A 27,823-nucleotide genomic window follows, 5' to 3' on the forward strand; every position below is an offset into this window, starting at 1 on the left:
TTCTTGATTGTATGATTTGCTGTAGTAAACAATTTACTATATATATATATATATATATATATATATATATATATATATATATATATATATATATATGGATGGAAGTACTGTATATGGACGGCTTGATGGATGGATAGATAAGTAGATACTTAGATAGGTAGATACATAGACAGATAGTAAGGTAGATTTCCTTTTTTGTGGTACAGAATGAACAGTTCTTTAGTGAAATCAGAAGCAGACGCTGGTATAAAATTTTGCCATTGTTTTATATAAAAAGGATATATAGAGCATTTCATTTTGACATCAACAAACCTCTCCATTTACAGATAACACAGCAAAAGAATCACACTTTTAACTTTACTCCGAGGCACAAAACAGGAATATGGTACCTTAAACCTCATGGCTAATAACTGTCATTGTTGTGCATGTCTGAATACCTTTACAAATGACCCTTTGCGCCACTGAATATTGCAACAGTAGTTGGAGTGCGAGAGGAGACTATAGGGGGGAGAGAGTGAGGGGCACAGGAGAGCAGATCTCAAGCCACTGACAGAACACAGACCAGAAACAAGAGGGAAGTCAAAAAAGGGGGCTTTGGGTCAGGGGGGGTTAAAACATATCTCACAACAACATACTCTCAAAAAAGCAACTGGCACTGGCAACCACACAGGACAACTACAGAGGTGTGGCCACCCGCAGAAGCAAGAACCATGGTGAGAGCTTTCACACAGGAACTAGGTGCAGGTGGCACTTAAGAATCATTCTCTTCTGGTGAGTGGGCCCAGTACAAATGCTCTTTACATCAAGGAGATTTGCACTGGACTCTTGCTAAATCTATTTATATATATATTTATACATATTTTAACAAGAACTATAGTTGATCTTTTCTTTACTTATTTATTTTAATTGTCATCACAAAAAACACAACGTGAACCAAAAGTTACTACAGTTAAATGTGCTTATGTGTTACATACATGTATATATAGAGATTCTTTTTTGTTTGAATTAGTTGAACTGACGACCGTTACCATGGATTTATTGCTTTGTACATTGAATATGGTCAGCACCTGCTATGGCTGTGGGAGCCCTTACAGCAGGTAGCTCAGTGTTCTCCTTACAGGATCCCAACCATCCCTACACTGGACCCTGCTGAGAGCCAACTCTACACATTACCTTTGGTTAACTGTGCAAAAAAAACAGAAAAAGAATTCTCTTTCAAAACAAAAGCTCTGATCCATGCATAACTAACATTCATGGACGTCAAGGTGGCATGGTGTTAACTTCTGAAAACAGAAGGAACAGAAGAATTGGGTCTTTTGGACACCCTGTGCTTTAGTCTTTTTTCTGTGCTTGCCCAGTTTCTCCAGAAGCTTGTCATTATCAATTCCAATCTACTGTTTGTTTGTTTTGTTGTTGTTTCTCAATATGATTGTGTGGTCTTGTGTTTTTGTGGACTGGCTTGATGCCACTATCCACTGATCAAGTTTAAATCATCCATTACTCACCTAAAATAAGTGTTCTTCATACAACTACAATTCACAGTCATGTGAACCCATTGCACCACTGGTATAACGTCATTCTTGGCAAATTGCAGCATTACAATGATCATTTTAATGCATTTAATAGGCTCAGAACCCTCAACATCACATTTCTGTTAAGCTCCTACACATATAAAGGCCTATGGTCCATGATAAATGTTGCTATTAGTTTGTCTTCTATAGAAATATCCATGTGCTCTTAAATAAGATGTCAAAGACCCAAATCCCCTTTAGTCTCACAGAAACATTACATCTACAATGAATGAGTAACACATCATGGATTAGAAGGACGCACGGTTTTGTGCATTTACACAGTACAACTTTCGCAGTGCAATCCGAACAGAAAACCAGTGTCTTGGTTCAGGTTTACATGGGTTGCTCGATGGCTGGCTTTGGCTCTATATGGATTTGTTATTTGAGCCTTCATTAAGCATGGTGGTTCTGTATACCAGCAACTAAACTAAACCTACAGAATGAGAAAATGAGGTGAAAAATACCAGCTTTACAACATTACATATGATTGCACTTGAAAAAGAAATTTCACTCTTGTTTATATTTTTTTCACAAAGACAATTTACATTTACAATCTGCCAATTTGATATGTATAATTAAATGAATTATTATTAAATATATTTATATCTTTATTATATATCTATGTATATTGTTTAATCTTTTATAGCTTAATTAACGCTCAATTTCTGATGGTTTTAATTTGTGCAAACATACGACAATGTGTGTTATTTCCTTTTTACAACTTAATAAGTCATTTTGCACTCTTTTTATTAGAACTCACAACCACTACAAAATAAGTCTACAATGTTCATGTGTGCATGTTTGTGTAGTCATGTATTCTGTGTGTTTCGTGTGTGTGTGTGTGTGTGGTCTAGGAGAAATCCCCACCCTGCCTGTAGCCATACCCTCCCTCTTCCGCTCCTTCTTGTACGTATTCTTCTCTTTTCTCCCACCCATCTGGCCATCCTCCATTCATCTGTGTGGTGGCCCCATACGTCTTGGCTGGGCCGCCCAGAGCCCCATAGCTTTGGGTGATATCACCGGTCTCCTCAGCCAGCTCGTCTTCATCGATGAAGCCGCACTTCTCCTCACTGGTCTGCTCCGGATCGGCCCATGGCTGTTTTTCTCCCGAAGCAAAGAGTCCATAGAAGATAACGCCACCGTAATGCACCATAGAGGCGATGAGGAACACATATTGCCACTCTTCTCTGGTCTAAGGAGGAGAGAGACATACACAGTACATGAGGATGCAGAGTGAAATGATGAGCAAGGGTTTTCTGTGGCTTACGTTCTTAGACATGCTCTTAAAAAAGCAAAAGGGTTCTTTGAAGTAATGGCATAGAACCACCACATTCGGCTCCCTAAAGAAACTACCATCCACATTTAGCTTCCCACAGAAACGTTTCAAGGGCTGGCTTTTTAGGAAGCCTACATTTGAAATAACTTCCACATCACGTAAAGGTTCTAAATCAATTGAAGGTTTTTCCTAGAACTTAACATCCAAACCAAGATTTATTCAGGATTACACAGACTAAAAGAAATGCCACAAAGAAATTAAAATTCTTCATAGGTGCCATTTTCATACACTCAAAAAGGGTTTGAAACGGCTTGTTGGTGTTAGATACAGAAAATACGCTGGCATGAGACACATTAATTACGTTTTAAACATGAACACATAGTGTTTTTAAATTTTACTTACTTTATTATTTATTTTGCACACACTACATTTGTTCTGGCATAGCCACACCCACACACCTAGCTAATTTCATTGACCACTGATGGTTTGGGGGTTAAAGGTAAATTTCCATGGGTTGTTCATGAAGCAGTTTGAGATGACTTTTGCTTTGTTACATGTTGCATTAGAAGATGGGTGGCCATGAAGGGATGCACATGGTCAGCAACAATACTCAATACTCAATAAACACTATTAGACCCGCCTGGACTGTTGATGGCACCAACAGCATGAATGGCTGACAGGCTGGTCTTCTGCTATTGTAGTCCAGCCTCCTTAAGGTTGAACGTGTTGTTCGTCCTAAAATTCTTATCTGCTCACCATAATTGTAGGTTAAGTTACTGTTACAGCTCCAACCAGTCTGGCCGTTCTAGTGCCTGCTTTCATCAAAAAGATGTTTGTTTCTGCAGAAGTGTCGCACACTGGATGTTTCCCATTTTAGAGTAAACTCTAGAGATAGTGGTGCATGGAAATCAGGAGATCAGCAATTCTATAAATACTCAAACCAGGCCATGTGATACCGACAATTATGCCACAGTCAACATCACTGAGATCACATTTCTTCCCCATTCTGAAATTTTATGTTGAAGCTTATGGCCCACGCTTTTAAAAATAAAGGTGCTACAAAATAACCCTTTTCCCCTTTAAATCTGTATAGAACAAATTAATGTAACACATTTAAACCATACAATGTTCATCACACACATCTCTTTCATAAAAAATGTTTCCTTATCAAACCAAGAGGTTTTCCTATGGCGTCGCTGAACTGCTGCCACTTGATTTGCTGATTAGATAACTGCATGACTGAATATGTGTGCAGCTTTTCCCAATAGAGCACTTGTTGAATGTATTGCTTGGCCAGTAATAAAGTCCATAATTGATAGAAAACCTGTAGACAATTGTTTTTTCTGCATCATTTGAAAACACCAACTGTCCTTTTCATTGTGTGAAGATTTAACAGTGAATGTTCAACAGTAATGCTTCAACATCCCTGAACTTGTTACATAAACTTACACTAAAAGTTAAGAATGGCTTGCCTTCTGGTTATCATTTTTGAGACACATGGTTTGGACAGTGAGAAAAGAACAAAACTGCACTTGGGAACATGGTGCTGAACCTCAGTATGTCATTAAGGGGTGCTTATATATGGCTTTGTGAATAGTGTCTCTTGTCTGACCATCACATGAAAATACAGAACCCATGCATCACATGAAGGCAGCAACTATCTGTGTTTTGAGGTTCTAATGTTCTATTTTCTTTTAGGTTTACACAATAAAACTATTTAAAAATTATGATTTAGTTCCTTGAATTCAGTATGCGCTTATGTGATATTTGGATTGTCGAGGCCCTTATCCAAAGTATACAAATCAAACATACAAAACCCATCTGTTGTCCTCCTAATCTCCTCATGACCAGAATAAAACACATTGTAAGTCCTTCTACAAGCTGCAAATTGCACTTGCCATTCAGATCAGTCACCACAACTTTTAATGAGGATGTAACCTCACAATGACAAGCTCTTCAAAGAGAGAGCAGCACCATCAGTGTCACAACACAGTGAAACTGTCGTGTTGAATCTGACACAGTGCCACACAGATCATAAAATTTGTATGATTTCATAGATTTTCATAAAAAAAGATGTGAGAGCTGAAAAAAAGCCACATCCTCACCTTGTTTTTGGTCATCGCACCCACGATCAGAGGACACACCATGCCTGATAGGGTTCCCACTCCATTTGAGATGCCCATAAGAATACTGGCATAACGTGGAGCAATGTCCAAGTGATTGACATTGAAACCTAAAGAAAACAGAATGCAGCCAATGTAACATTCAACATTGTAGCCACATCATTGTAGTTTCTTGACATAAGACATGACTGTACACTGACTGTACTGTAATACAAAGCTTTTACATTATGTGAAGTTAAATTAACCTTTGAAAAGGTTCTTCATATCCCCACTGAAAGGCTTTCTGGGAAACCAAAAAGTATGTATTCTATGGAATGCTCCCAATAACACTTTTTGGTACCTTCATATTTAAAAAATACAGACCTATGTGAGACCTGATTTATCCTGTAAACCATAAAGGCCTGTAAGTAGACCCACACTTCAGTTCCCTGCCCTAAAACAGCATAAGTTGCATATTATGTTACATATTTCGTAGCAGTTGCTGAGTCATTTATAGTAGATACAGAATCACATATAGTAAATACTGAATCACATACAGCAGATACTGAATCATTTGTAGCAGTTGCTGGGTCATTTACAGTAGACAGAAAATCATTTATAGTAAATACTGAATCATTTACATCAGATACTAATCAGCAGTTGCTAAATCTTTCATAGCAGTTGGTGAATCATTTATAATAGATACAGAATAAATTATAACAAATACTGAATCATTCATAATAAATCCAGAATCATTGATATCAGTTACTGAATCAGTAACTGCCCTCAAAAAACATAAGTTACATATTAGTTTCATAGCAGCTACTGAATCATTGATAGTAGATACAGAATAATAATAAATACTGAATCTTAAAAGTAATTAAATTGTTTATAGTAGATCCATAATACTTTTTATCATTTAATGAATCTTTATAGCAGCTACTGAATTACTTATAGCAGTAGCTGAATTGTTTATAGCATATACAGAATCATTTATAGTAGTAACTGAACAATAGTTTAGAGTTTAAGGGATTAAACACACTATGCACGACAAAAGAAGACAGCAAATGCCATAATATGACTGTATTGTGTTGTAAATCAAATTCCACAAATGATTCTAGTGCTATTATTAACCTGAAAACCAAGTGTTTTGTACAATTCATCTGATGACGCAATACCATAAACCTCTTTTGTAATTTCCCCAAATGGCTGGAGCGAAATAGAAATATTCAGCACCGACAGTCACAGGATAATGCAGCACATTTCTGTGAATATAGCATTTTCTCCATTCACTCTAGGGTGTGGATTTTTTCAGTATCTCTGACATTCTGCTGGAGAATCAGACTAAAAATAGATTTGATGGCAGCCATCTTGTAGAGCAGAGGAGCTCCCCCACCTCCCGTTCGGTGGGTTGTGTCTGCCAGTGCAGGCAGTAAGGCAGCTCTCGGGGGAGAGGGAGGATGAATTATTTAACGAAAGAAGCAGAAATGCACTCGTCTCCAGCTGCAGAAACTGTGTTTTAGAACACTGGGAGAAAACGGCACTGAAATGAGGCCTTTGGTAAGGCAGGCAACACCATTAAGGTGTTTTTTGCAGAGATCTGAGCCTCTCTCTTTTAAATCAAAGAGTCATGCAACATTAGTGTGAGATGTAAGATATACAACTGTTCCTTATGAAAAATTAAGATGCCAAAACAGGTTGTTTTGGAGCTAAGGAACATTTCAATGGGCGTTCTTGCTGTTCCTTAAGTGTGAAGTGGGTAGTTGTGAAGTCTGCTAGAAGAACCTCCACATAATGTAAAAGTTCTATACCAGGTATAAGTGTTTATAGAGCGTAGCACTATAAAGTTTATTATTTATAATAAATCACATACATCTGTGTCAGTTTCACCAATATATAGCATGTATAACAATACAGAGATCAATAATACTGGGTGTAAAAGGTGACTCACCTGATATTGCAAACCCACTAAAGCCCACAGCTAGTACTAAAAATGAGATGGCCACTCCTTTACTGTGAGAGTATCCCACAATTAGCAGCAAAGTGGCCTCCATACCAAAGCCTGTGAACGAGAGAAACGTTCAGTTTTGGGAACACCTTATAGAAGCAGAATAATGACACTTTAATAAGGTCTATAATAACAGTAGTATGATGCCCAAGCTTTTATGGGTTGTTTGCTCACTGTGGCCTAGTAGGAAGCCTTAATTGTTTTGCACACAATATATCAATTTAAAATTATTATTAATAAAAGGTGCTACATGTATGAGTGAAGGTTTTAATGGTAAAAATAAAATCCATCTATATTTGATTAGTGTCATTCTGAGATTCACAAGAAAATACATGACTATATTGATCTGAAAAAGTTGATGTAGCCATAGGGATTTTAAGCTAATTTGAAAATAGTGATAATTTATGAGAGCATGGTGGCTAATGGCAATCATTTAATGATTAAAGAGTTTTTTTACAAGTAATTCTCAGAAAGTGACAATTAAATGTGTATAATCCTACTTACAGCTCATTTAGCTGTACATTTGGTATGTAAATCATAATAATAATTACTATAGAGCTCAGATTCCTGATCAAAATGACAAATTTTACCACTAACCAGCTTATAAACTAGAGTTTGTGCTAGTGGTTATCTGGCTAGTGGTATATGTTCTGTCCTCAATCTAATAAAATATCAGTTCAGCACTAAGGATAACACAACCCTCACATACAACCACATTCCACATTTACACACTAAACGTCTGCAAAATGTATTGGTATAGCCTTGCAGTTACTTGTACATACCTCCACAATTCATGATCTTCCTGACATTAGTGGTGGACATGATATTCTTACTGCGCAGATGATCTGCTATTTGCCCTCCAATGGGCACAATGATGGTCATCACCAGATGAGGAAGGGCTGACAGCATGCCGACCTAGACAATGAAACATGTGGGTCACTACCATCCTAGTGTAGAATGTTAATCCACACAAGAGATGAAGATGAGAATCATAGATTACTATGGTTCAAAGTTAAAATAAAACAACTGGAATTCTAAACAATTATTTGATCTATTAATATAAATCAAATCAAATCAAATCAAATTTTATTTGTCACATACACAGTATAACTTGCAGGGAAATGCTTTTTTTGACAGTCTAATATAAAATAGATCTATCTACAAAATGTGACCCCCCCCCAAACCAAACATCCTGACCAGCCAAATATGTATCATAACCCCTTAAAAAGTGTTATTAATAACTACTATTACCAAAAAATAGCCTCATCAGTTTGTACATAAGTCACCAAAAGCATATCAACAAAATATCAGCTTAATGACATTAATTACTGTTCAGACATTAAGCTTTCACTCTTGGAGATAAATAACAATTAAGTAAGATGCTAATGCTGGCTTAGCTGACAGAGAATTAATGAATAATTCACTGAACGAAGAACACCATTCTGAAGGTCACAGAATTGTTAACCGATTGTGTCTGGAAGCAGACCATCATGCAAATTTAACTCAAATGGGATAACCAAGTAAATCTTTGAAATGAAAGACAGTTGGACGGAGCTTCATCACGTAAAAAAACACAGGCTTACTTTGCTGATCTCGAAACCAAACACCTCCTCGAAGTATGCTGGCTGGCTAATTAGCAGCAGATAGAAGGTCCAGCTCCTGCAGAAGTTGGCCACGATGATTGCATAGACAGGCATGGAGGTGAAGAACTGTCTCCAGGGCGTCTTGAATTTCTGAAAGACCCAGACACAGTGGTGAAAAAGAGGTTAAGCACAAGTCTACCATTAAATAAACTCTTGGGATGCTCTAGAACATGTATACAAGTGTCTAAGATCACTATACTTTAGCTTTTAGCTCCATTGAATACCTTTGAAAGGAGTACCATGATCCAGGACTTATCATCTAACATCAGAACCGGACCTCTTTGATTGCTTTGTTTGGCTGAATGCATTAAAATACTCACTCCAACCCTTACGAAAAATAACTACAGTTTTTACAGCATTTACTGCAATTATACTTCAATATTTTGCAGTATAATGCAGTGTAAGTAAAGTATGTTATAGACTAAATGACGTTACTGTGCAGTGAAAATACTGTTAAGTGTGTTAAATCTTTGGCTGCTAAGTGTGTTAATGAGCAGAACTGCATAATTTCTTTCTATCCGTGGAACTATTTTATGGTAGGAGGAAGGCAACCGCATCCCATTTATATTGCATTTAAGTAAGATGAGAAAGCAATGTAGTGTCATATACCATGCAGTATTGCATTTGTTTATTTTTGAGAATACAGTGGTTATGCAGTTATTGCAGTATCATTTAAACTTTAACTGCATTAGTATTGCATTATAATTGCTTTTGAACTGCAGTAAGCCTGCAGTCATTGCAGTACATGAGCCATTTATAAAAATGCACCCAAAATCTGCGCTCTATGCATTCTGTCCTACCTTAAACCTGCAGTGTTTTCACAAAATAACCTGCAGTAGTTCTTCAAAAAGGAACATCTAGTGTAAAGCCTTCCAAGGCGCACAGAGGTGTTTTATGCTGTAAAGGGTTGAATGCAGAGGAAATGTTGAAAAGACAGGTGTCGGGCTGGTTTCTAGAGCTATGCTTAATCACAGTCTAGGCAACTGACCCACAGAGTAAGAACTACAGTTCAATAGGTATAATGAGAACTGTACCATATGTAAAAGTTTAATAAAAACTTCTAAATTTGGCTTTGATAGAAAACGTTGTTGAGCTCCAGTCAATATTTATGTGCTAGACCTCAACACCTCCGGTTCCCTGGGAGAAGGTGACATTTAGGCAAAAGCCAGATTTTAAATGGCAGCAATATTTGCCTAGACAAAATACTCCTGCATTCAAAAATGAACAACAAATAAGACACTTGTTTTGTCATAGTGATTCAGTCACATTAAAGGCCACATTTCTGATACAGGGCACAGAGGAGCCTTTACTATTGATGGTGGTAATTTAATACAATACATTAAGTATCTGAACCATATTTATTATCATCATCATTATTTGAACCAAAAATTAAAATAGAAAAACCTTACATATAAATTCACATCCGGATGCTGGGACAGCAGCTCATTCATTCTTTTTTTTTTTCAAAATTAAGGGTTTTAAAAAAGAGTATCCTGCTTTTGTTGGAGTAGCTACTATCCAGGAAAAGCTTTCTACCAGATTTTCACACAGCACTGTAAGAATTTTATTGCATTCAGTGACGAGATCCCCCACCCCACCTCATCCCTAACTCAGAAGTACTCAGAAGTATTGATTGGAGCACCATCATGCACAGCTCAATGCTGGAGGGCTTTATACCCCTCTGGCCCACACCTGGCATTAGGTATGGTGCCAATAGGTTCATGTTTTTTGGCTATGTAGTAAATTAAATTAATAATGAACATAGTAATATTACTCAAAAACAGGTAATTAAAAACATTCTCACATTAAAGTCCATTGTAATGTCACATGTTTAGGCAAGAAAGTAAGCTGAAAGATTCTCTAAGTACCAGCTAGTTTATGTGGGGTAAAAATAATTGGCATGAAGGCTTATCGAGAATGTAACTGTGCACAGTGGACTTCCCTGGTCAATATTTTTGTTGTTGTGAAAAGCGAGTAAAATGGCTTAATTTTGAGGAGTAGGAAAATTCCTAAAGCTTTGAGGTGTGCATCACTTGGCCTTTCCTAATGATGAATGTAAAGAAGCAAGCTAATTACGAGTGGTTATCTGAGAGCTCAAATCTCTTGGGATACCCAACCTATTGCATGGTGCACTTTTCCTTTTTTCACTCTGCAGTTGTATGGAACAAAAATCTAAACTAATGTTGCCTGAAATGTTTAAATTTAGAGACTTTTAGAGGCCTCTTTTACCAGGGGTGCCCAAACTCTATGAAAATTTCATCTGGTCTGTACAAAAGCAACAGGATTTATGTGATTTGTCCATGGCTAGCCTATGCATTCTTAAAGTGCATTATGTTTTTTCCTGAGCAATCAAACCAAGGGAGGAATTAACTTTTGGCTATATGAAAAAGACAAGGGCTTAAACAGTATGACGCACAGTGTGTTATCCTGTCTGAGATGCACAGGAACCTTCATTTCCTTTAGCTAAGCAGAAGGCAAAGGCCCCTGGGGTTTACTGTAAGAGTGAGAAAGACTGGCTCATTACAGTAATTTAAGCATGAGTGAAGGCTGAGTGTGAGCGAGAGATATAGAGGAGAGAGAACACTCAGGGGAGCAAAGATCAAAACAAGCAGGATGAAGGATTAGCTGCCTCTTCTTCATCAAAGAAATCGATTTGAGAAAGCTCAGAACTTTTAAGATCAAAATCTCTTAGAGTCTGCGTCACTCACACCAACTTTTTAATTTTTTTCATGAGAATTTCATGCTCTTGGCCAAGGAGAATGCTATGCTCCAAATTGCATGTCTACAATGCTGAACATTTTATTTTTACTTTGAAATTACAGATTCAAAATCAATGTGATTTTCCACTGACTTAACAGGGAGAACAGCATCTCTATCTTTGCTACTCCTGGTCTGCACGCTACAATCTGCACTATGTAACTTTGGTGAAGCGGGCAGGACAATGCATACGAGAACTGCGCAACACTGCATATCTTGAGCCATATTGGTGTTAAATCCTGTAATATTACTCAACCGTCTCAGGCCACATGCTTCTTTTACTTCTGATGGCGGTTCTGTGCCTCTCAGCTTATTCAGAAATGTATGCGTAAAGCATGTAGTTTAGAGGTAGTTTAAAACACAAATTACACATCCTGACTGTGAGGGGAGCCCAAAAGCAAGAAATACAAATTTTCGCATAATGCTGCTCTAGCATAGCAAGAATATCATCTTATAGTCAAATTTGCATATTGCCTTCTTTAAGGTCACTCTTTTATAAAGGTCAGTGCCATGGTAACATATTGCAGATAAATTAGTGTTGTGCTCTCACTCAATAACTTCACAATGATTTGTTTTCAAGGGTTCAAAGTTGTGCAATGGCTTGATTTGGTGTCTGATTAATCAATTGGATTGACCATCCACTGCAATGTCCCTCACCTCTGCAGGGCCAAGTAACTTGGCACTCTCTCCAATGCTCTCCTCTATGTAGCAGCGCTCTTCATCTGTGATAGTTGGGTGCTCTGCTGGACTCTCATAGGACACGAGGATCCAGAACATGTACCATACAATGCCAAAACTCCCTAACGTGAGTAAGAGAAGACAGAGGCATATAAACAATGGAAGGATGTATTCCTACTGAATATACTTATGTAACTGTAAGGAAATTAATAAATCATTAGTGTATCAATGAGCCTCTATGACTGGCACGTCCAGTCCCAGCACAGAGGGCAGACTTGTGGAAAGAGTAGAGGAAAAATCAATAGAGTGTTAGATACCAAATCCATACTACTGTTACCACTCTTCTGCACGTTCTGGGACTGTACATTACATGATTATGCTGCTCTATGCAAATACTGTCTATATAAATAGACAGTTTCACTACATTTAACTTCTAGAATGAATCTCAAACATCGGCAATTGTTTTGTTACTATATTGGAACATTTTTCAAAGGTTTTTTAAAGGATAATATACAACTGGTTCTTTAACATGGAGACTAACTATGTTACCAGGCCATAACCTATTAAATCATGCAAAGGGTTCTTTGAGTTGTCATGATTTAATAGAAAACAGCTGCTTTTAGTAGAGAACACTTGAAGAACCTCTTTTTAAAGTCTCTTTTGAAGACATTATTTTAAGGTATTATTAATTCATCTGTAACCACAATAAAATGAATATGCCAACACAAATAGCAAAGAAGAAAGACCAGTTTAAGATGTGCATTGACAAGGTTTAAACGCTGGTTGATATTCTGCATTAAATGTTGTAGAAAAATGAAAAACAGAAAAAACATTAAGTAAACCAAGTGATTTCACCCATTAGCTGTAATTTCCTTGTATGTTTCCCATGTATGTGAGTCTTTTTGAACTATAATAGAATGCTTAGTACTTTACCATCTGATGTGCATCAGATTTCAATGCCATTCTCTTAAAACAAATAATGTTTTTTTAAGTGAATAAAGTGTAGACAGTGGCACCTACACCATTAGGAAGCCTGTATGAAACAAACTCTCAAAACTCACCATAGACATAAAACACAGAGGACCAGCCAGTGTACTGCACTAAGATTCCAGCCAGAGGCATAGCGATGACAGCTCCAGCGTAGGAGCCTAAAGGAGAATGAAAAAATGTAGAGAAATATAGCAGTGGAAGTCAGACAGGAAGAAGGATCTAACTAGACCCTTGCAAACATTTCCAAGGACCTCGATTCATATCAAGTGAAGTCTCACTGAATCGTCCCTCATGTAAATGCATCCTTGGAGATGGTAAATGTGACACTAGGGAACTTGTGTACAAACTTGCTTCTCAGTTGTGTGTGCATGTTTTACAGTAGTTGTAAAAAATGCAGTCAATGATCCAACATATACTGTAACATGAAACATGAAAGATATAATTGGGAAATACTGTACATTAAAAGTACATGGGATAATGAATTTAAGTAGAGGCGCAATTGAGGTTATTTAGGGAATCAAAAGCGGCTCTTCCATGGCATCGCTCTAAAGAATTAGTATGTGAAAATTCTCAAAATATCTATCTAAAAAGATGAGAGCCATTTATAAATCTGGGCTAGTATAAGCAGTGATAAATCCTATTTCAATCCCCCTACAATCAAAATATTGACACTGGAGAAAAGAATCATGTCTGTGTTAGTCTGTGCTTACCACAGAAGGAAGTGGTGGCCAAACGACTCCTCTCCAGAGGTGGAGCCCATTTACTCCAGATTCCATGGCATGCTGGGTAGGTCACTCCCTGTCATACAATAAGAATATTTTACTCAAAATCATAATCAGCTTTCTCTTTAACAGTTGAGTACAACTCTACATCTGTATTGTCAGCTCAAATCCTTGTGATTCATAGCTGACTCGATTGGCTTGTGAGATAAAGGAATTCTTGATGGACTTTAAAGCGTGGGCATACCGTCATTAGATTTCAGAGCTGTAACAGCGGACAATAGTGAACTGTTCAATATAACTGAGCCAGTTTTCACCTCTTAACCTTAATTGACCTTAGGTGAGTTCAGTATTTTTAATAGCCTTACAGACATAACTCACTCTAGCAGATTCAATTAAGTCATCAGGTCATTAAAACATTGCATTCAGATCAATACAGGTCACTCTAAAAATGTCACGAGGCTACGTCAGACAATTTTCATGGTGTTTGATTCAACATCTGTAAGTATTTCATGTAAGAACTCTACATAAACTTTTCCTCCAAAGGCACAAAGCACAAAGCTAAAGCAGGAATTGAATTGAATATATTTCAATTGAATTGAAATATACTCTTGTTTGGCCCTTTATGTTTTGAGGGTGGAATTTGTGCTTAAGAAGCCAACAGAAGCCATGTCAGAAGACAGGTCTACAACATTAATATTCAGAGAACATAGCCTGTCAGAATAACAAAATAAAACGAGAAAAACACATACAGCTACAAGCGATAGGCGGATTGATACTGAATTGATTGATACTCATTGTCACTTCCGTCACTTCCTTTTGAGACTCTCATTCAAATGAAATGTTGATATTACATATTTGCTTTACAATAAACTGCATGTACATATTTGTTTGTAAGTGTCTGTGTCCTTCCGCCGTCTCCCCTCTGTACTCATACAGGCACAGACAGTTATATGAGACACAGTGCTTCATACTGTCAAATCATATGGAGTTCTTTTCATCTAGTAAACAATCAGTACATGTAGTCATTTATGCTACTGCAAACAGCTTTTAAAATACATGATCCAGATATTTCAGCTGGAACCACAAAGAACTGCCCTAATTACGAGTGCTTGGAGTATTTTGCTATTTTTTTTATTTATTTTTTGGTCAAAAATCAGATCTCCCATCGAGCCCCATTTCTACCCATTTCAGAGCACTTTCAGGGTTAGCAGTAAAACGGCGCTTTACCTCCACCAGCCCTTGTAGTATCCTTACGAAGATGACGCAACCGTAATGGACCCGGGCAGCTGAGGGGATGAACATGTTGAGGGTCGAGGTAAGAACGATGGCCGCCCCAAAAACTCTGAATAATACAAACACAGCATTCATTTAGGCACAATAGTGGGGGAAAGCTGTTATATAGCGATATGCTATAAAAAAAAAAACATGTTTATTTTTTTGTAGGCTACAGGATATCAGTGAGCGTGCTACATTTTTTAAGTCGCTTGTAAAACAACAATTTCATAGTTACACATTATGTTTAATATAAAAATGTTTATTTTTCATTTATAAATTAATGTTAAATTGGGTTAAGACTGGGTTAAGGGTCAGACCTCTGAAAAACACAAAAGAAAAAAAAAAAGGGGGGGGGGGACTAAGGGTAGCTAATCATTCTAGGTGGGGAGGCAGGAGAGAGGAGGACCTAATGCCTCCAGCTCGCAGCTGTAGTAGTTCGTGGCGAAGTATTATTATTATTATTATGGTTAATTCCCACAGACACTGTGAATCTGGGCGTGTTTCTCTGGCACAGGACGCTCAGCTTCAGTAATATTTGTAATTTCTCGGTAATCGAGACAACCTGTCTCCACCCACCCGACAGAGCTCCATGTGTAACATAAGGAGCACGAGACAGGCCTTTAACCCCCCTCCCCCCCCCCCCCCCCCCCTCCACCCCTCCACCCACCAGTCCCCAGACTGGGTTCCTCTCGGGAGCTCATTAACAGGTGGCTGAAGCCCAAAGCTCAAACGCAGCCAAGAGCACTGCCGAGCACTGTCCTGTCTTAAACGCGTTCATTCTTCAAGCTATACACATAAAAACACAGTGGATATAAATGAGGGAAAGGAGCGCTGTGTACCTGTTGGCTGCTAATCTGGAGGAGATGTAGCCCCCGGGGATTTGGGTGACGATGTACCCCCAGAAAAAAGAGCCGTGAATCATCCCCACGGTCTCAGGGTCCCAGTTAAATTTAGCTTTCTACAAGAGAGCACAGCACAGCTTAACATTCGCTGTAGGAAATAACTGGACAAGCAGGACAAACAGTAAAATGCGTGGACTGAGGCTTATAGACAGATCACTGCACCACTTCATTCATTCGTTCATTCTTGCCCGTATGACGTTATTTCAGGGTAAACGATGTTGGTAATAAATTCATACAATTTTAATTAAGACCATAAATGTGTTTTTAATGGTGTATGTGTGATTTTCCATGGTCAGCCTTGGATGTACGTGCATTTAACTGTGTAGATAGATGTGTGCATGTGTGTATGTGAGTGTGTCTAGTAGATCTGTGTGTATGTGTGTGTGTGTATGTGTGTGTGTGTGCCCACACGGCACAGAAGGGGTGGGGAGTTTGAGGGAGTGAAGGGGGGGTGGGGGGGGGGGGGTTAAGAAGGGAAACACCTGACGTAACCACCCCCCTTTATAAAAATTCCAGGGACGCATTCACACCCAAGCACACACTGGCACGCGCACCTCCTTGATGATGATCTTGCCGTTTTGGTGTATGGTGCTGTTGTTGACCATGCTGACGATGGCCACGCCCAGATTGCAGCGGATACCGAAGGAGATGCAGAAGCCCAGGCCGCTCATGATGGCGATGATGAGGCGGCGCGGGAGACCGAAGCACGTGCAGTCGCAAAGAGGCGCCTTCCGCTCGTGGCTCGGGGCGGGACGGCCGTCCTCTGTCAGCTCGATACTCTCCCCGGTCTTCTGGCGCCTCTCCATCACCCTGCACGCGAATGAGATACTCACATAAACCCTTAAACGAATTCACATAAATCTGAGCTCCTTTATAATGTATTATACAATAGACGTTAATTACGTTCAGTTCGTTTGTAATTAAATACGATGCAGCGTTGCCTATGGTTTGTAGTATCATTTTGTGTAAAACATCATGTTTATTCATGTTTATGGTGTGTATTGGCATTTATTAAGTTAACAAATTAAAAGCTCTTTAAAATGTATTTATTGTTTATTTAAACAACCCCACTAACATCATAATAATCCTTTTATAAGCAGAAAAGACTATAAAACATTAAAATATAAATAGTGCATACGGTAAAATCGGTAATATGGAAAGCAAGGTAATGTATATATATTTATTTAATTGTTTAATTGTTTTAAATCCAACAATATCGACCAAAATATTCAGTTATATGCGGAAAACACAGAAACCAAAACGAAAAATGATAAATATTGCTCGTTTAATACGTAAAACAGTTGAATAATGGACAGAGTAGTCGGTTTTATTATTGAGCATAATATACAGATGTGTTTATGTGGTTAGGCTCTATTTTGGGCATTGATTCAGATCATAAACTGGTTCACTGCATCACGAGAAACCATGTATTTCTTTATTTTCATTTTTCAAAGAAAGAAAGATTAATAAAACGGGTTCTCCAGTGGTCCTTTAGTACATGCAGGGGATCTAGGCTATATGGAACTATGAGAAAACGAATCATATGGAAGCTTTAGGGGGGTCGCTTGGTTGAAGGGTCCTCAGGGGTGGTGGAAAATTTTTTTTAATGGTTCTAAAAAAAAGTAAAAGAAGGGTTTAACGATCGTTACGAATCGAATAACTTATTTGCAGAAATATTAAGAAATATTTGGATACTTAAACAGTTCTTTGCTTGGTTATAATGTTATGAGTAATGGTGGAACCCAACAACAACAACAATAATAATAATAATAATAATAATAATAATAATAATAATAATTTGATTTGTATTTATTCAGGTTACGAACAGGTGGAAAGCTCCACGGGCCCCTATTTAGGCCACAAGTAGTTCCTCATAAGCCTGGTTGTGTTGATTTAATAGATTTAGAAATCCCGCAGCACTAAAACAGCGTGTCAGTAAAATATCAGTAATTGTGCCTGTTGCAGAAGGTGCATGAGCTGTATTAGAGTGTGTGTGAGAGAGCTCCAGGCCTGATGTTCTCCTCAGCTCTACCGCATTGCAGCATTTCTCTCACCTTCACCCTCATCTGCATGCAAGCAGTTCGACCAGAGGTAATTCAGCTGAAAAGCGTGCAGATATAATTAAAACTATATTTACAGCATTATGTTATAATAACATAAACCAAGGCTTCGTGTATGAAGGTATTAAACAGCTGAAGCACGAAAACAACACGGGGTTGCGTTTGTGTCGTTGTGATAAAACTGTTTAATCAAAAACATAGAATTTCGATCCCAAAACCAGATTTCGATCCTAAAACACACTCGGGCTCATCCCGCTTGCCCTGCATTGCATCAGATTACACATGCTTGTTTTGAATGAATTATTAATGGGACGGAATAATCTAGAGGAATGCTGGTGTTCTGCTAAACAGCTGGATGATCATGGAAGCACTGTTCGGCTCTTCCTTGTATCCTTCGATGGCCGTGGTTTGAGGAAGCACTGAAAAGTGTGCAGTAATTCAGTGTGAAAACGAAAGAAATGAAAGGTCTTGTTAGAAAGCTCTTTAAGGGGATATTTCTGGGTGATTGGACCATCATGGATGCCTGAGCGATGCTGGATCAAAGCTACTTTATCAAAAAAAAAAAAAAAAAAAAAAAAACTTCACATCGCCTCCTGTTTAATTAATGACAGCTTTAGAGTGAAGAACCGTGGCGGGGGAGTAAGACAGATATTAAAGTATATAGATTGATATATTTAAAAGTTAAATTATTACAAACGCATGGTCTCTGAGAAAATGTCACTCTTGAATTTCTCCATTTTTTCCAGTAGATTCTTTAGTTTTTCACGATAATAAAATAAAGTATAACACGTATTCCTCTCTCTCTCTCCCTCTCTCTCTCTCTCTCTCTCTCTCTCTCTCTCTCTCTCTCTCTCTCCCTCTCTCTCTCTCTCTCGCTCTCTCTCTCTCTTTCCATCTATATATATATATATATATAGAGAGAGAGAGAGAGAGAGATGTAGGACTGGAACTGGCTGTGATGTGTCTCCTTTTTTCCTCATATATATTTCCTTTCTATGTATATATATATATATATATATATATATATATATATATATATATATGCATGTATATGTATATATCATCTCTATCTAACTATCTAGTCTCTCTCTGTCTATATATATAAATATATATATATATATATATATATATATATATATATATATATAGAGAGAGAGAGAGAGAGAGAGAGAGAGAGATGTAGGACTGGAACTGGCTGTGATGATGAACTGTCTCCTTTTTTCCTCATATATATTTCCTTTCTATGTATATATATATATATATATATATATATATGCATATATATGTATATATCATCTCTATCTAACTATCTAGTCTCTCTCTGTCTATATATATATATATAGAGAGAGAGAGAGAGAGAGAGAGAAAGACAGAAAGAGAGAGAAAGAGAATACACGCACACACACACAAACACATATATATACATATATAATATTCTATTTATATCACTCACAGCTGAACGTCACAACATTTAGAAGCTCTTCGTGTTGTTTGTCACGAGCTTTATTAAAGCCACATGCATGATCTGGTCTTACTTGTATACATGTCCGAGGGTCTTCCCAGCCAGCTGCTTCAGACCCTCTTTACTGGGAACAAAACCGGCCTCCTTTGGAGTATCCATGTTCAGACTGTAATAATCCCCTGCTGCGTGTTTGTTTTCCTCTCTTTCTTCTTGTGGTTGTTTTCGTTTTGGGCGTTATAGAGGCATGTCACGGCGCAGGCTGGTCGGACATGCCGGACAGAGCGCGAGCGGATGTGACAGTAGGCAACACCGAACCGACGATAGTCTTCAGAAACGGACGAGACTCGTTGTCTGGAAGGAGTAAAAAAACGCCTACATATGAGAGAAATCAGAAGTGGTCTGGTCCTCTCTTCGCAATGATGCACAGCTCGCTCTCGGCGCTCACTGGAGTTCCCATCTCGGTGCGCAGGCGGAGATCAGATCTTCAGTTCAGAGATTAATACAATTATTAAATAGAACTGAATCCAATAGTTGCAAAGCTTGAAACAAAAGGAGAGAGCTAGGAGCAATCGAATCAACCGAGGGGAGAAGTTTTAAAGCTGGTCGAGCTCCTTCTCCGGACTCTTTTTCAGCACCAAGGTCAGCGACCAGCCTCGTGCTTGAGCGCAGCGGCGCGTGGTGCCGCTGCCCGCTAGGCGGACCCCCCCATTACTCGTCAATCTAGCAGACCGTCGGCTGGATGGGGAGGGGTTAGAGAGGGTGGGAGACATTCACGGTCGCTTTGGGGGCTTCAGGCATCGCCCGTTTGAGTCAATGTGACTAAAAGAGACCTTTCAAACAAACGATCAAACATTAGTTAAAGGTTCAGGACATCTGATATCACACAATATCAACAGCCATTCTTCAATGTCTATTGGTTGTTTTTATATAGCAAAGGCCACGCGAGCCTCCTGGGGGCGGTGCTATGGAAACCGAGTGAGCAGCGTGCGCGCGTGCGTGCGTGTCTCCGTGCTTCTGTCTGCAAAAAATGTATTAATGATTCAACAAGCCTCCCCTCATCTGCCTTACAGAGCAGCAGCCCAGGAATCTACACTACTTGTTAAGACACATTGCTGTATGCATTTGCTTGCACTCAGCCCTAAGAGCGTTAGTGAGGTGATCAGGGGTCAGTTCTGAAGCACAAACCCCACTTCAGCTCACCTTAAAGTTACTGATTGCGTAAAACGCAGTGCTGGGGGGCTTCTTACCCTTTTAGCAATTCCTAATCTACCCCTATCAAACGGTTCTGTGAGTAATGCCATAGAATGACCACTTCTAAAGAAACCTTTCTGGTATAAACATGGACTCATGTTGAAGCTGCTTCAGAGTGCACCTGTTGCCAGTGCTTTTCTATGGAAGCTTTTCTCAGTACGTGGCCCTTAAAACATCCTCATTCACTAATTAGCAGGAGTGTCTTACGCATGCTTTTGGACAGACTAGCAGCACAGGCAGTGGTCTACAGAAGTGCAATCGCAGACAGCAAACAGGTAGTTCGAGCCGTTGAAAAGTGAACGAATGTCGCCATCTAGTGGTGAAAACACAAACACGCCCCATGTCAGTTCTCCAAAGCTTTTTATTTTGGCACATTTCCACTGGAATGCATATTAAGATATTTATTTTCTGAATAATTAAACACTAAAGAAAAAAAGTAAAGAAAACGAGGTTCACAACGAGTCATGCAACTCAAAACAACAGGAAGGTACTGTAAACATTTAAGGGCAAATTGTCACGGTGAATCTTCTACAGAGAAACAGAAATGGCTACTAGCACCATTATTTAAATTAAGCAGGCCTAACATCATAACAGTAAACAGTTAGTTTAAGGCAAATTCAGACATCGGTCTTGTGGTCCCAAACTTACAGAAATAAATACAAAACAGACAGCGTTTCTGATTACGTCCTGGTCATGACTGAGATATTAACTAGCCTGAGATCCACTTTTTTGAAAACTGAGTGAGTTTACAAACTTCTTGTCCTCTTCTCCTCATTTAATTGTATATAGTTTAGATATTGGACTTGATTTGCTCAAAGGGTAGAAATGAATCAAACCTTTTTAGACTGAAAGAACACGATTCAAAAGTCAAGAAGGTACCTTTAGCAATGAAACAAAAGGGTTTTAAAAGTTATATGCTTTAACACACAACAGAAAATAGGATATGACTGCAATACCATATAAACACATACAAAATAACAGATATATAAAGTTAATTCACATTCTAGCATCAAAATATACATAGACCTTTTAGTCAGGGACAGACAGTGACTGACCGTGGAACTGATACTCAGCAGTACAGTCGTGGAGAAAAAAAAAAAAAAAAAAGGACACCCCATAAAAACCCCCACTTTCTTCTGATGCACCCAAACCCTGGGAGGGTGAGGACCGACATGCTTCCTCTGACACATGCACAACCGGCCACCGCCTCTTTTCGAACTGCTGCCGATGCAACGCCACTGGGCAACTAATGCACTCTGAGCAAAACGCCAGGTACCCTGCTCTGTTACATCAGCTAGCAGACGCCCATGCCAGCCAGCATCACACTAAAGTGATGGGGAGAGAATGAGCCATCTACCCACCTGGAGCGGGCAAGGCCAATTGTGCTTTCTTGGGCTCCGGCTGCTGATGGCAGGCAGCGTGACTCAGGAATTGAACCAGCAATCCTCGGGTCATAGTGACCTTTGACATTTATTTGAAAATATTTAAACATATGGACACTTGATCATGATTCTTATAATACTGAGTGATGAAGGAACTATAACTATACAAGCAACTGAAGAGACATCTTTGTAAAATGTATTTAATACAATATTCTTGAAGATTTCTTGAACAACTCCACATTATTACTTCTTAATTGCCTAATATTAGAACCTGTTGCACACATCAGCTGCAAATGATTAGAACATAGATAAAGAGGATTCTGAAAGGAGGCCGTCACATTTAAACCTCAGACATTTGGTCTGGTTTGCTCTTGATTGTTAAAGTGAGTGGTATCAACACAGCCATATTCAAAGAGCTCTCTGAGGCCTTCAGAAAGCAGGTTGTAGATGCAGAGGAATCTGATAAGGGATAAAAAAATAATAATAATAATCCCTCAGAATAATTAAAAATCAGCTGTTCCATTGTCCACAAAGTAATTTACAAATAAAACGACATGGCCAGCAAGAGCAACCCAAAAGGCAGTCAATCACATTCAAGGTACAGCATCTACCATCAGAAAGAGACTGCACAAGGTTGATATTTATGTCAATGATAAAGTCCTGGTCTTTGTCTAGGTGTTCCCAGGCAAACCTTAGTCTTGCCTTTTATGTTCAAATAAAGATCAAATGTCCATTTGTTTAAATATGTTAAAAAAGAAAGACAAAAGGGATTAATGGGGTGCCCTAATGTATGACATGACTGTAGTGGAACTGATCCCTGTTTGTCAAACTCAGCAGTATACAACTGTGTGATTATTAAACAAACTCTCTTGACAGAACTGAAAATAGCCCAATAGGCACCACAAGGAGCAAAGAGCATAGAGTTCACCAAGTCTTTTACAAGAGGTATGACCTGATAGTGGTTGGTATAGCATAGTGAGTAACATTGCTGCCTGTTTTGCAGACTGCAGCTCTATTACCCGCCCAAACACCATGCAATACCAACAAGAGTTATGGGAAAAGAAACTAACTATTTGTCAACCTCTGGATAGCTCAACTGCTAGATGCTAAACTACACGTCAGGAGCATGATATGAAACAAGAAAATCCACATGATCAAATAGGACTGTTTAGGAAAGGTAAAACAAGAATGCTGCAATCCTGCTGCTCTGAAATACTATTAGACATGATGGCTTTTGCTCATATTAGTCTGGTTAAGGAATGTAAAAAAAAAAAAAAAAAAAATGAAACTCTGTCAGTGCCAGGCTATAGAAAAAAAAAATGAAGATTCAACACATAATATTTCATGTTTAGACTGAATGTAGTGCAATACATACTGTTCAGTGTACTAAAGGTTCTTTAACCATCCCAATTAAAGTCCAGCTGCATCCTTCATATTATTTAAAATCCATCAGTTTCTCAGTTTATATTTAACAGTTCACCCTGTCTACTATGAGTGTTGCACAGGCTGTTACATATTAGCTATGAATTAAACAAAACAATTCAAAGCTAATTCACACAATATACACTCACCAAGCACTTTAGTAGGAGCACTACACTAATACTGGGTAGGGCCTTCATTTGCTCTCAAAGCCACCTTAATACTTTGACATGGATTCCGAAAGCAACATTCCCATAAAGTTGTAGTCCATCTTGACTTGACTGAACTATACAAGTCCCGCATATTTTTTAGGAACCCATTAATGCTGTGAATCTCCCATTCTACCACATCCCAAAAGTTGTTAAGTTGGTAACTGCGAGGGCCCCTGAAGAACACTGAACACATAGCCATGTTCATAAAACCAGTCCGAGACATCTTTTGCATGATCATGCTGGAAGTAGCTGTTAGAAAATGGGTAAATTGTGGTCATGAAGGGATGCACACGATCTGCAACAATGCTCAGTGGGCTGTGGCATTCATGCATTGAATAATTGATTAACAGGCCCAAAGTGTGCCAAGTAAACATAACCGACACCATTACACCACCACCTCCACCAGCCTGGACTGTAGACACAAGGCAGGTGAACTCATTTTAGCTGTTGGTGCCAAATTTATACACAGATTAATCAGACCAGGCTATGTTTCTCCAGTCCTTAGCTGTGCTGTTTTGGTAAGCCTGTGTCCACTGCAGCTTCAGCTTTGTTCTTGGATGACTTGGTCTTCTGCTGTTGTAGCCCATCCACATCAAGGTGATGTTCATTCTGAGATGCTTTTTTACTCACCACATTGACAGTCATCTGAGGCCTGTCTGTCAGCAGTTCTAGAAACACTCAAACCCTGCCTGTCGAGCACCGAATATTATGCCTAGCTTACATTTCTGTCATTCTGGTAATTACCTGAAGCTGCTGGCCAGTATCTGCATGCTTTTTGCATTGCACTGCTGCCACATGATTGACTGATAAGAAAGATTTTATGAATGCATAGGGGTACCTAATAAAATGCTTAGTGAGTGTATGTTACATATTACGACACTTCACTGAATTCATAAGGGACAAAATGCACTGCGCAAAAAAGGAAAGAAAATGGTGCATAAGAGAGATCTGCAGTCATCAGTGTTTTCTTTGAATGTCATCATTAGAGCATGAGTGTTTTGATGGAATTAGTCTCCTTTCCTTATGCAAGCAAAGCTGACCAAAACCTAGGGCTTCCCACTGTAGTTAAAAATAAAAAGGTACAGGACAATGTGCAGTGTTCATCTTCCTCTATGCCATTCAGACAAACAGAAGATCTGGACTACTTCTTCAGAAAAAAGAAACAGCAAAGCTGCAGATAAAAAAGGTGATAAAAGTTTAGGTTGTCTCTAAAAAGAGTCTTTAAAGGTCATATAATAATAATTGAATCTATATTTACAATTTACTTTTACTGGTGTTGGTCTATCTGGCAAAACACTGAACATTTCAGATGATTTAGCAACCTGAAGGATGTGCTGTCCAAATCACAGAACCTGCCAAAAACCATGCCTGCCAGCACAGATCATTGCATGCTTAGGAGTCAGATAAGTGCACTGCGGATGAAAGTAAAGCACAGAAACCAGGAGAACCACATGGTCCTGCGTTGCCCTCAGAGAGGTTCCATTTCAGCATGGGATCCAAGCTAGGTCTTTGATTCTACATGCAGTACATCATGGTTCACTGTCTGTAACAATTCATGATTGCTTGCCATCCCAGGCAGTTACAGTTCCTCAGATACATTCAGACAAGACTTCATGCTTGTCTGGGCTAGAGGGGAGAAGGGAGGTTGTCTCTGTGGTTACGCAGAAGCTCTGGCTCAGCTGCAGCTTCAGCTTCTCCACCTCGTAAGTGTGCAGGTATTCCTGAACCAGGTAGCGTTCACGCTTTATACGGGCTTTCACCTCAGATGGCACGTCAGGAATCAGCCACGCCACAAAGAACTTCACCACGAATACCACGTGCTGAGAGAAGCAAACACAAAAGGCAGCATTTTAGAATCAGTATTAATAACACCTAAGGCTACTTTTTTACATTTACATTACAAGCCTATAGGGGTGATTAAAATAGAAAAAATGCATTCAATTAAAAAAATATCTTCAAATCAAAGGTATTAAAAATATGAACTGTCTCTACTGTCCATGAAAGGCTTTCTACTAGATTTTGGAGCATTGCTGTGAGGATATGATAGCATTTAGCGAGCATTTAGCATTTTGTGAGGTCAGGATGTTGGATGAACACCACCTCACCTCATCCCAAAAGTATTAGATGAAGCACAAACATTCCAAAGAACAGTTTCGCTGCAAGCTATCTATGTCAGCAATGGGTGCAACCTAAAGTAGCTGAATGCATTCATTACAAGGGGTGTCTACAAACATTTGAAAAGACATATAACAGAACTTGAAGACATTTTATCTACAACATGTATCAGCATAGACTGTTTTCTGTAGTTCGTTAATAAAGTACCAGCACAGTGCAGAACTACTTCCACATTTATATGCCAATTAAATACTACAAAAAATACAAATAAGTGTTTCTGAACAGTTGAATTACAATTTGACTATTTCCATTATGGTTGCACAGCCAAAAATTGGGCATTTGCCTCATTTTCTCCATTTGTTTTCCACAAATCAGATGCATTCTCAAATCTAGACAAACTGCTGGTCTATAAATGCCATCCCATACTGTTTGTGAGGTCAGTATTTGAAGAATTCTGTGCTTGTTCTGAGACCGGTTAACCTTTCCTTCCACTTCAACTACAGACAAATATCTAAAAGGAGCAGCATTGTGATTGAAATGGGGTGCGTACCATCCTGCTCAGTTCCCATTAGTCACTGCCAAGTCGTTTCACTTACAATTGTCATTTGCTAACTGCAAATTACTGGCTTTCATTAAAAAAGTATGACTACTGTCTGCTTTGCGACATTGCGTCGCTGCCAGTGTGAAGCCAGAGAAACTGTTAAGGGTGTTGGCAAATCTTTCCATCATGATGTACTTACAGCCCTACAAGCAATGTGGGTCAAATCAGTTTGAACATCCTGAACTGAACCAATTGTCATTACCTCCATGATTATGATGAAGGCCATTTTGGCAGCAAGAATATGCCAGAACTGCATGGTGTGTGTGTATTGTCGCTCATGGCCTGGTGGGTAGCGGTAGTCTCGGTATCTACGACAGATCACATGCAATTAAATAAAAATGTTATGATGTTGTTAAGATCACATTGTAACGTTCTCTCTTTTGCACTCAATCACAAACACACCTGCATGTGGTGATGTTGCTACTGTACCAGGCAGGGTTCTCCTCTTCTTCTGGTCTGTTCTTTTCATTGAGCTCATCGATTTCATATACGGAGAGGCTGTTGTTAATGTAGCCTGCCATAGTGGCCTTGTCACCAGGGTGGTAGGCGTATAGGTAGACCAGGCGAGGGATCATATCAGAGGTGAACGCCATGATGAAGGCCTGCAAGGACACATAGCAGCGGCAATAAACATAATCAGATAAAAACTGAACACAAAGAAAGACATGTACAAGTGTTTTTGGGTACTACTATAGGGGGAAGCAGAATAAGCTTTACAGAATGTGAGCAAAAATCTCATTCAACTTATAGCATTTAGGCTAAAGTTTAGATTCACTACATAACTGACTGCTTAAAACTGACTCTTCTACTCACATTTGTGACAACAGACAAGATCGCCACCACATTTAGGATGTCTTTCCAGGCCCCTATGTTGCGTGCTTTGGCCGCCACAGGCCGACGAAACTGAGTGGTGAATTTCCATGCATCCACCCTGACCTCCAGTATGTTGTTACAGAGAGCGAGGAGTGGAGCCAGAGGGAATGAGGCCACAAACAGCGTGATGAAACCAAACTGAATCACTGTTTTAAAAAAAGAAAAAAGAAGAAAAACACAACAAGAACTATCAAGACAAGAACTATTTAAACAGTGCTTTCTCCAAATTCACCACAAAATTCCACCTTAAATAGCTGCTGCAGTCTCAGAATTATTTAACTCTTTAATGACATGCATCTTTAGTACTCAGTAAAGCACCCTTTTGCTGTTATGACCTGTTTCGCATGTGGTGCATAGCCAGACACCAGTTTCTGGCAGCATTCCTGAGCAATCTTGGCCTATTTCCCCATGGGCAATGATCTCCAGCTCACTAAGATTCATAGGTTTGCATGTTGCAACCCTCTCCTTTACATATCTACAAAGTTTGTACAGTCAGGCGACTATGACGGTCACTCCAGAATACT

At 38.9% G+C, this 27,823-nt stretch overlaps 2 protein-coding genes across 5 annotated transcripts in view; both read right to left on the reverse strand.

Annotated features, from left to right (window-relative positions):
• Positions 1 to 247: 247 nt before the first annotated feature.
• Positions 248 to 20,342, reverse strand: slc17a6b (solute carrier family 17 member 6b). Its single transcript, XM_072671156.1, has 12 exons — positions 19,520 to 20,342; positions 16,479 to 16,734; positions 15,862 to 15,980; positions 14,975 to 15,089; positions 13,736 to 13,823; positions 13,097 to 13,183; positions 12,015 to 12,157; positions 8,541 to 8,690; positions 7,740 to 7,872; positions 6,901 to 7,011; positions 4,953 to 5,080; positions 248 to 2,763 (listed from the first exon to the last, which is right to left on the reverse strand). The coding sequence occupies exons 1-12, from the start codon at positions 19,603 to 19,605 to the stop codon at positions 2,422 to 2,424; spliced, it is 1,758 nt and encodes a 585-aa protein (XP_072527257.1). The 5' UTR covers positions 19,606 to 20,342; the 3' UTR covers positions 248 to 2,421.
• Positions 20,343 to 21,040: 698 nt separating this feature from the next.
• Positions 21,041 to 27,823, reverse strand: part of ano5b (anoctamin 5b) — a 42,469-nt gene continuing 35,686 nt past the window's right edge. For all 4 annotated transcript variants that reach the window (XM_072670954.1, XM_072670952.1, XM_072670953.1 and 1 more), the window contains 4 exons: positions 27,240 to 27,445; positions 26,829 to 27,028; positions 26,629 to 26,734; positions 21,041 to 25,530 (listed from right to left, as the gene is read on the reverse strand). In XM_072670954.1, the coding sequence (XP_072527055.1) occupies positions 25,300 to 25,530; positions 26,629 to 26,734; positions 26,829 to 27,028; positions 27,240 to 27,445 (743 nt within the window). In that variant the 3' untranslated portion in view covers positions 21,041 to 25,299. The remainder of the gene's footprint in view (positions 25,531 to 26,628; positions 26,735 to 26,828; positions 27,029 to 27,239; positions 27,446 to 27,823) is intronic.

This window comes from Salminus brasiliensis, chromosome 25 (assembly GCF_030463535.1).
Source record: "Salminus brasiliensis chromosome 25, fSalBra1.hap2, whole genome shotgun sequence".
Classification (NCBI taxonomy): Eukaryota; Metazoa; Chordata; class Actinopteri; order Characiformes; family Bryconidae; genus Salminus; species Salminus brasiliensis.